This window comes from Haematobia irritans, chromosome 3 (assembly GCF_050003625.1).
Source record: "Haematobia irritans isolate KBUSLIRL chromosome 3, ASM5000362v1, whole genome shotgun sequence".
NCBI classification, from domain to species: domain Eukaryota; kingdom Metazoa; phylum Arthropoda; class Insecta; order Diptera; family Muscidae; genus Haematobia; species Haematobia irritans.
The window spans coordinates 66,442,492-66,453,526 of NC_134399.1; the positions used below are offsets into that span (position 1 = coordinate 66,442,492).

The following is an 11,035-nucleotide window of genomic DNA, read 5'->3' on the forward strand; positions in this document are numbered from 1 at the left end:
GTCTGTGTTTTGGATGTTGAGTAAAAAATTTTGTGATATTTTGTCAAATATATAATTTTTATGATTTTTAAGCATTCTAACGCTTGGGAGCCACCGTAGTGCAATGGTTAGCATACCCGCCTTGCATAAACAAGTTCGTGGGTTCGAATCCTGCTTCGACCGAACACCAAAAAGTTTTTCAGCGGTGGATTATCCCACCTCAGTAATGCTGGTGACATTTCTGAGGGTTTCAAAGCTTCTCTAAGTGGTTTCACTGCAATGTGAAACTCCGTTCGGACTCGGCTATAAAAAGGAGGTCTCTTGTCATTGAGCTTAACATGGAATCGGGCAGCACTCAGTGATAAGAAAGAAGTTCACCAATGTGGTATCACAATGGACTGAATAGTCTAAGTGAGCCTGATACATCGGGCTGCCACCTAGCCTAACGCTTGTCTGAAACGTTGACTTCAAATATTTTCAAAAATTCGCAATATTTCTAGAAAGGGTTAGCATTTTTCTCCGACAAAATTTGAATCATTTGTACCGTTTTATTAGATATTACCCTGTTTTTGTTTATTTGAAACAAAAAAGTTAAAATTATTCATTAAAAATATGAAAAAACCGAGTTATAAAAATTTAATAATAAAGAACATCTCTGGGAGGCCATTTTTCGAAGTGATTTTAAAGTTGTGCCATTAGAAGAACTTTCAATTTGTTTTTGCTTGTTAGGTCTTCACACGACAGCTGATTTCAAGTTGATCCCACAAAAGAAAAAGACTTATCACGATTTCACTCTAAATCAACGATACATGTATGTTGTTTATTGTAAGTATGTATAAATATATTCATATGAAATATATTAATTATTTTTTGTATAAAAATGCTTATATCTAAAATTTCTTAAAGCTATTCAGACCATTTAATATTCATTTCTAAATACATAGATTAAAAACTGAGCATTGCATTCCTTTCAAACAAAGTCGTTCATTGGCCCCTTGCATTATACCCAGTCATCCTGTTTTAAAACTCCTTTGTTGGTATGACTTTCCCAACAAAGGACAGGGGCATCTGCCATTTCCTTTATTGAAATGTTGTAGGGTGACGTTGTTTTATGGCTGCAGCTTTGCAAATTTTACAGGATGGAAAATGATCTGGTGATGGTGGTGTGGAACCGGATATAGATCCAATGATTGTTACCACTGGGAAATGATTCCAGTGGGGGCAAGGCATTTGCTTTGGAATATCCAATGGGAAAGGCATTTTGAATGAGCGGTGTCTAGGTCTTTATTTATATTCGCACAAAACTGGTTTTTATTTCGTCTTATTTATAATTTGCTTTTGCCTTTAATGTAGCCTTGTTTTTATGGTTTTGGTTGATTCTTCCACTGCAAAGTTTTAAATTCACGGAGTATATGCTTTGGCGTGTTTGTGTGCTGATGTTTTGTTTTTATTCTGTTTCTGTATGTTAATTCTTTTTATTTAATTTTTTATTTCTCTTTTTCCAGCACCCGTCACTTGTCAACGCATTGATTACTCCGTGTGTACTGAGCTGACTGGCATGCTTGGCTAACCATAAATATCTCTCAATGCTTTCCATCAGCTACCAACCAGCGAAGCGAAAAATACAACGCAGAATTCTGGCTCTTTCTAGCAAAACAAAACACTGTTCTCTGCATGCGTTGTCTCTGCCTTTGTTGTTATCACCAACTTTACGGTTGCTACATTCGGGTGTGGGTAGACGCCGAATACAATCTCGTCGTTTGTCGTAGATAACCAAAAGAAATGTTCTGATGTCCTTTGGCTTTTTCATTTTACCTGTGAAGAAATATCTAAGTGTCATAAAAAATATGTTCCCAATATCACGTATCCCTGAGATACTTTATTGAAGGAAACATGTGTAACATATACATAGTATGCTATATAAAAACAAACGCAAACAATATTGATATTAGAGTCCCATTTTCATATTTGTAATTAACTAAAAAAATTAAATTAATTAAAAAATGAGAATAAAAACAAGTTTATATGGCCGAAAGTTCGGTGAGTCCGAAATTATTGCTACTTTTTTTTTGTTAAGTAGCAATTTGAAATTGTTTTTCAATTTATTTTTATGTTCTTTTGTTACGTTTTTTTTTATTAATAAATTTGAATTAAACCAAATTTTTTTTTAATGTACTGCAATTTTTCAATGTTGTAGATTGTCATTACTCAAAATATTTAAAGAATCTCGAAAACTTCGGGATCCCGTAAGAAATCCCAAAATGTAATGTGCCAAACATAATATGTTCTAACATATTAATATATGTCCCAAATACTTTGTAATAGTTTATACACGCAGAGAAAAAACATGTTTGGACATGGTTGCCGCATCCATTTAATGCTTATCTAGAGTATGTAATTGTCGCGAAAACCATGTATTTCGTCTTTGTAAAAATAATTTTCTAGCGGAGAAAAATATATGTTGACAATAAGCAATTAAATGGTTCTCAAATGCTGCAAACATGTTCTATTATTTAAATGATGGAATTTGAGACCATTACATGGTGGGAAAATCATGTACCTGTCCATTCAATTTTTTTACTTTTTTGCAGGGAAAAAAGTATTTTTATAGGTTACGTATAGACATGTGTAGAACTATTACATGGTCATAAAGACCATGTACATTGTTTTCGTGACCATTTAATTTTTTAATTTTTTTGCAGCGAAAAGAATTTTATAAAAACATTGAGCATGTACACACGATCTTCATTTTGCGCGTCAGTCGTGTGTTGATTGTTTCTTGGAATGGACGGAGAATACGGAATTATTGTGTTTTGTGTTAATTTATTTATTCAGAAGTGACACGTGGTTTTATGTGAATACAAAAAAGGAAAGTGTAATTGAAAAAAATGTACCTGTTTTTCTTCTGCATTTTGATATATGGTATAATTTATTTTTATTTGCAGTTACATGATGTCTGCGTAAGTACATTTGATGGGCGCGAAGTAAATATGGAATGATGATTGCTCATTGTTGAATTTGAACCAAAATAGAGTGTGTAAAAATATGGGATGTTTGCTTGCACGACATTATAAATACAAATAAACAATGAATTAGTTTATAAGTAAATAATAACAAATAAATAAAGTTAAATTTGTGTTTTCTTTTTCCAAGTGGCGTCGTTTTTTCGACGATGAAAAAAGTTTTTTCATAAAGATCAAAACATTTTAGGTTTGACCATGTTCTTTTAACTGGAAGAAAAACATTTTTGACGAATACCATAACATTTTAGATCGTGACCATTGTCTTTTAATGGAAACAAAATTCTTTTTATCAATATAATAACATTTTAGATGAGGACTATTTTTTTAGAACCATGTTCACTGAGCCAAAATGGTTGCAGGTGAAAATGTTACGTGGTCGCCGCAAAACTAGCTCCTACCATATTATATTGCTCTTCCAATATGATTGTGACAATCATGTAACTTCTCTGCGTGTAATTAACTTTATATGCTTGCACTTAAACATAGTCTGGGAAAAATGTGAGTTCTAAACATATCATTTTTACACCGAAACATATGAAAAAACAGTCTTTTTCTCTAACTAACCAAAATTAAATTGCTCACAGAAACCCAAGTCCATTGTAAAACTGTTGCTAAAATGAACTCATGTTTATTACAAAAACCAAAATATTTTGTTTATTTAAATAAAAAAATGTTCTTAGTCCAATGAAATATTTTTATACCAACTATGCCTAAAAATTTTTATGATCTAGACGTTAGTATAAATATCAATGATCGTCCAAATAAGTTCAATGCTAACTAAAGCAGAATAAGTTTTTCATACACTGCTAAAAAATAATAATTTTACTTCATATTTGCTTCAGGAACACATTCGTAAGTAGCAGTTAAAAATTCAAACAATGTTAGTGAGTTTTCGTTACTTAAACAACGCTTTAAGGAAATTTCAAAAAAATTGAATACTAAAAATTGAAGAACTAAATTAAAACAAAAAACTTCTATTTAGTTCACAATTTTAGGAAATTGTGAACTAATTTTTGAGAAAATTCGAAATTAACCCTTAAATGCACACTGCATCTTTTAAGATACAACCAGAAAAAAAACGGCCGAATTCTATGAAATCAAGTTTGTTGCATTTACAACATCATAACGCTATTTTTAGAAATATTTCTTTCCGGAAAAGTTTTAGTACTTCTGAGTAATCTGCAGTCAAAATTGAAAATCAAATTTTAACCAAAAATTTAAAAAACTGCAGATTGGAAGTTAAATAATATTTACCATAAATGAGAGTAATGTTGGTAAAAAAAACTGTGCAGTGTAAAAATATCTCTATTCTCTATTATCTACTATAATCGAATTGTTAATTTGTAAATAAAAACTTAGTTCAATGCGCACTGGACTTTTTAAGATCTCTCTTTTTCAAAAAAAACACATAATTTTTTTTTTTGAAAAAATGTGATATGCAGATGTTCTTTTTTTACCATTTTGCATATTATATATTTTTTCGAAGGAATCGGTGATTTAAGGGTTAATAAATTTTAATGCTTCATTTGTGTATGACTTCTGTCTGTTCATATAAGTAAGACAAGCATGTAAAAAAAAACTTCTCATATTGAGGAAATTTTAAATAAATTGTAGTAATTTGGATGAACTAAAATAAACTTGCATTCTTTCAGTGCAAGTTTTGATGCTGTTCTCTGTTTATTGTTAACATTGAAGGTATTTATAGGAGCATAGGTTTTAACTCAATAAAATGTGAGACATATTTGGAATAAGAAAAATTTAATGTAATTTTCGAAAAAATGAAGAAAAACATTTTTTTTTGTATAAAGTTTGTTTGGAAGAAGAGTATAAAATGTTTGTGATAAACAAAAATTGTTTCTTTTAATTATTGGCTAATTTTACCATCCTTATATCTTTTTCAAATCCACATGATTTATTTAGCTCTCAACACTTTCTCTACTGTATCGACCGATAAATATTCTAGTGAGGGGCTTGTCCCCCAAGACCCACTAACTACGCTATTATCCATATACAGTCACCAAAACAAATTGTACACCAATCAATTTGAAATAAATTTTGAAACGACATGAAAAATATGAAGTAAATATATATGTGTTATACCTTCACACTCAAAAAAATTGCTTCTCTAACATATGTTCCAAACATATTTTGCAGGAATCACATATATTATTGGATATTGCCGAAACATTGTTATGTTTGTTTGATGTAAACATATTATATGTTGGGAAGCATTTTAAGCCCAAAAATATTATATGATTGGAAGAATTTTCTCCCAAAGAAGATAGTGCTTAAAAAATTGTATGTCTGACTAATTGCATATTCCCCACTCCTTTCTCACTTCCACGAGGTTTTTTAGTTCTTAGCACCTTTTTCTGTAATACAAACAATGTTGAAGAAATTATTCAATTTAATAAGTTTGTTAAATTTTACCTTTCGCCTGGACGGAGAATCGAACCGAGGACCATACAGTTTGTAAGCCAATACACTATACACTGGGCTACATAGCTGTTATTGTCATGAATAGATAATTATTGTTATAAGTTATATTTTTATAGCATAGTTAGCGGCGCCCACGAGCCGATGCAAACATTACATTATTTAACAGAAACATACATTTGTTGGCCACGTGGAGCAATGGTTAGCATGTCCGCCTTGCATGCCAAGGGTCGTGGATTCAATCCTTGCTTCGACCGAACACCATTTTTTTTTAATTTATTTTTACATATATTCCAAAAATATAAACGAAATGGACTGCGCTTTTGGAAAAAATATTGTTTTTTTTTAATGGAAAAATAACAATTTTGAACCAAAAAATGTTTGTATAAAAGTCTGAAATTTTCCAAGAAATTCAAAAACTCTACAGTCTGAATATTTTGACGTAGTCATCGTACGTTCCGATTTCTTTTGACTAACCAAGAAAAAAATTGTGCCCATAATGCCAAAATGATAAACAAAACACATGTTCACACATACTTAAAATGCTGCTCTCAAGGCAAAACACATACTGTTTTTTTCACATGTCTAACATATTCTCTTGGTTTCGAATGTCTATTCTTTTTAGTCCGAATACTCATTTTAATATTCAAATTAAATAATATTTAGACTTAAGCATATCAAATTTTTGAAGAAGCCTTATTAACATGCCAAGCGCATAGCCAAAACAAATGAACTCAAAAAAAAATTTCCGAAACAACATACAAACAGTTTCACTGAAATTGGTCTCTTTTGATTCTCTCGCTGTGTTATGTTGATATCTTTCGTCAACCCTCCCGGTTTCCAACTCTTTCTTTTTCTATACTCTCTCTCTGTCGCTCTCTGAATAAAATATCACAACATATATATGTTTACTCGAAATTTGTAAATTTATATATGTTTACATTCACACATATTATTTTTATGAAACATTCATGTCCCAAACATAATATATTCTAACATATTAACATATGTGTCCCAAACATTTAATGCTAGTTTAGGAACATTACATTTTTGCACTTAAATATATTATGTTTAAAAATTCTGCCCGAAACACATTTTGTTTATATCGGAACATATGAAAAACATATTTTTCTAACAGTGTTAAATTAAAACTTGAGATCCGGGCTACATTATAGAAAGAAAATTAATTCAGATTTAATTCTGTTTAGGGAAATAAAAAACAAAACCTAAAAATATTTAATTTTACTTGGCCTAAAAAAAAGACTTGTACACTAAGAATAAATAAAAAATATTGGTTTAAACATTACATATTAAAAATGTTTAATATTTTGTATGTTAGCCCTTAGTGTTTTCTACTGCCCCGAGTCTATTTGTTATTGAGTGGGTTAGGGTTTTCGTCAAATCTACGGGAATTGGGCTCTATATATCCATAAGGACGTTTTTGAGAGTTTCTTTACTAAAAATGTTAAAGCTCTTTAGCTTTGTCTTCAAATATGTCTACTCTGCGGAGTGTGAGGTAATACTTTTTTGGCGTTTTTTGGGCAGAATCGGCCAAATTATTCAAATAGGTGTACAACTTTTTTTTTGCTGACTGTACATACATGTAAGTTGGTCTATCGACAGTCGCTATGGATGTGTTCAAAACTTTAATTTGCGGGCTAGAATTCCGGTAGACACAATTCCATGTACAACAAACATGTTATAACCTGACCACATAGAGTGTAGGGTATAGATATGAAAGTACCTATTTAATCATCCTTGATTTTTATCTAACGTCAACGATTGTGTTCATCATCTGTTAATGTTCCTTGGTGTGAATTATGCGTTGTAATCAATACAATAGTTGTATATCCGCCATATGTATTTTTATCTTAGATTGCTCTCCTACAGTACAGTTGAGAGTTTCTTTTAAGAGAGACAGGAGATAATGTTAATTGTCTATGGCCATGGTTTGGTATTTCTCCCAAGTTGTTTATGTTCTCTCTGACTTCTCGTTTATTTTAGTATTATTTACAGAATTTGTACTACTTGGCGTTCTCGTAATGTCGTCGACCGTTTTATGTCTGTCTTTCGTTCTAACAAAAGAGTTTGTCCCAAGATGTAGGCAAACCGACCACATGTTGGTTTTACATATTTTGTAGTAATTATTTTACAACAAAAATAACAACTAATGAGTTTATGTGTTTCAGCGAGGGTGTCTTACATTGAACATAAACGTATGTTGACAACATACATATTTATCTCTCTACCTGTTGTAAGTGCTCCCGGTAAAATCTCAGTCAAATATGATAAAAAAAAAATTCTTAGGTTTCTTCTATTCTGATAAGAATATATGTATATAAATAATAAAAATAACATAACCCCACAATCAGAATATACTGAAAAAAAAAAATCAAATTAATTTAAATTTATGTTCCAAAAATGTCTTCCCAATGATGTTCTTTAGTTTAACTACACAGGAAGTTCTTTTAATTCGATTTTTTATAACTCGATTTTTTCATATTTTTAATGGGAAGTTTATACATTTTTTGTTTCAAATTGGTTAAAAACAGAGTAAGTATTAAAAAAAATGGTACAATTTTTAAAATTTTGTCGAAAAAATGCCAAATACATCTAGAAATATAGCGAATTTTTTCAAATATTTGAGGTCAAACGTTTCAGACAAACGTTAGAATGCATTAAAAATCATAAAAAATTATAAAAATTATTTATTTGGCAAAATATCACAAAATTTTTTAATTCATATCAAAAACACTGAATTCGTATCACACCTTAAAAAGAGATGCAAATTCAGTGCAACGTTTGTTAAAATGGTGGACATCCGCCCATGTCATATTCATCGCTTCTGCGTCAATTTTACACCACATCCGGATCCAAAGAGAACATTTTTACTTCATTTTTGGCGACGTCTTTTCTGCTGGGTTCTTTATAATAACCATATTGAGATTATATTGATTTTTAAATTTTATAAATAATTTTTAAATTAACTCAGATTTAATGTTGGGGTTAATAACAAAGCTATTCGAATTTAGGTTAAAACTTAATTTGAAGAGGTTGCATTATTGATTTAATTTTTCTTGGAAAATCTTTGATGTCTTATAGGAAATTTTGATAAATGAAATCTGAGCTCTAATCAATAATGGAAAATATATGTTAAGTGAGACAAAAATGATAATTTTTTTCCCAGTGTATAATAAACAAAGGTTACACAAAAATGTTGCTCATTTCAAACAAATTATTTGTTTCTAGTTAAAGTTTGTTATTTTTTTAAATTTACCACAGTTGATAGCAGGGCTATGGAGCCGGAGTCGGAGTTTTGGAGTCGGAGTCTGAAGATTTTGCTGGAGTCGGAGTGGTAAAAATTTTGCTCGACTCCAACTCCGGCGAAACCAAATTTTTTAAAACACTTCACATTTTTGTAACTAAGCAAGTTTTTACGCAAATTAGTTTCCATTGCGTTATTCATTTGAGCAATGTACAGCATGATTGTAAATGAAAATCAACTTCCAATTACGGCTATCTTTTTATGTTTCCTAGAATGTTAGACTAGCAGATGGGCTGGATCGATCCATTTTAATGCCCATATCAATTTATTTGAAATATTTCGAACAATTGAAATTATTTTTTTTTAATTTTATTTTAGGGCCATATACATATGTGGAATATTGACAGAAAATTTTTTCAAAGTTGTTTTTTATAGATAATTTTGTCAAAATTTTATTTCTATAGGAAATTTTGTCAAAATTTTATTTCTATAAAAAATTTATTCAAAATTTTATTACTATAGAAATATTTTTTTCTACAGAAAATTTAGTCAAAATTTTATTTCTATAGAATATTGAGTCAAAATTTTGTTTCTATAGAATATTTTGCAAAATTTTATTTCTATAGAAAATTTTGCAAAATTTTGTTTGTTACACAAAAATTTTTTCAAAATTTTATTTCTATTGATAATTTTATTTCTATAAAAATTTAAGTCAAAGAACTACAAATTAGTGGTATTAAAATGAGATTTAGTTATATTACCCGGAGTCGACTCCGGAGTCGGAGTCGAGCTGATGAAAAATGCTGCAGTCATAGTCGAGCAAAATTGGCTCGACTCCACAGCCCTGGTTAATAGTACACATTCCGTATATACCAAGTATATACAAATTCTTCATCAGGGAGAAATTCTAAGGCGGTATAACAATGCCCGTGAAATTTGGCATAGATTCGTGGTTTGTCTGCAAACAGGCCAAGTTCGAAGATGGGGTATATCTGTCCAGGTGTTGATATAGCCTCCATATAAACCGACCCCCGATTTTGGTCTTGAGCATATAGATACTGCAATTTATATACGATTTACTTGAAGTTCAAAATCTAGAGGTATTTAAGGTACATAAATTTGTGTGCGGAATATGGTGTGAATCTGATCACACCATATAGGCCGATTGTCCAATTTGACTTCTTGAGCGTTTACAAATACCAATTTCTATCCGATGTGACTGAAGTTTTAATTTTTAAGGTATTTTAGATCCCTAAATATTAGCGCTGAATATGATGTAAACAGGTCCATGTTTTGGTACAGCACCCATATAGACCAATAACTCGATTTAATTTTTATGGTTTCTGAGAAACTGGAGGTATATAAAAACCATATGGAAATTTTAGTTTATATCGGTAAGGGTAGACGATAGGCACTGATGATCAAAATTTCACGAAACTAGAAGTAAAAATTCCCGATGTTACTTCTCGCTCTCATTCGAGTAAAAATATATATAACAAATCATATGAAATTTATATTTGAATTTTGAGTAATTGGTACTAGAGAATAAATTTGAAAACTTAAATTTCAAAACGCAGACTTGACTTCAAGACGAAAATGTCTTTAAAGTTTTGAAAGACATCTCCTACATTCGAACGCTTTTTAAGATATAAAAAGTCAACAAACTTAAAGTCAATTTTATTAATTTTGAAGAATATTTCAGAATTATTAAAGCCATGCTGACATTAGTCATTTAGTAAAGCTACCCAGCTTTGAGAAGAATCACTTAATTATAAGGATAAAACGACTTCCTTTAAAGGTTTGTCTACACTCAAAAAAAGTTTACTTGGATCCAAAAACCTTAACCTTTCCCAAAGGATTTTGGTATTGATTCTGAGCCAAAGATGCAGCTTCTTTAAAATAAAGACATTTTTTAGGAACATATCTAGCATTAAATCTACAAAATTAAACTACAACCTAATGCCACTTTAAAAAATCCAAATTATATAAGATACTTCAAACGTGTCCTAAAACTTAGGTTACGTAATCTTTAATACCAAGTAAATATTGTTTTCAGTGTACTTGTGCTAAGCAAAAACACATTTGAGCTCACTTAGAGAAACTTTGAAAAACGTAATCAGTACTACTGAATGGGAATGATAACCAGAAAAATTCGTCAAACTTTGTTTCTATAGAAAATTTTGTCAAAATTTTATTTCTATAGAAAATTTTGCCAAATTTTATTTGTATAGAAAATTTTGTCAAAATTTTATTTCTATAGAAAATTTTGTCAAAATTTTAGTTCTATAGAAAATATTGTCAAAATTTTATTTCTATCGAAAATTTTGTCAAA

The 11,035-nt window shown here is 30.2% G+C and overlaps 1 protein-coding gene across 1 annotated transcript; it reads right to left on the reverse strand.

Annotated features, from left to right (window-relative positions):
• Nucleotides 1-766: 766 nt before the first annotated feature.
• On the reverse strand, nucleotides 767-1,825 carry LOC142228386 (uncharacterized). The gene has a single exon (XM_075298802.1). It carries the CDS (start codon nucleotides 1,237-1,239, stop codon nucleotides 1,060-1,062), a length of 180 nt encoding a protein of 59 aa, XP_075154917.1. The 5' UTR covers nucleotides 1,240-1,825; the 3' UTR covers nucleotides 767-1,059.
• Between the last annotated feature and the right edge of the window lie 9,210 nt (nucleotides 1,826-11,035).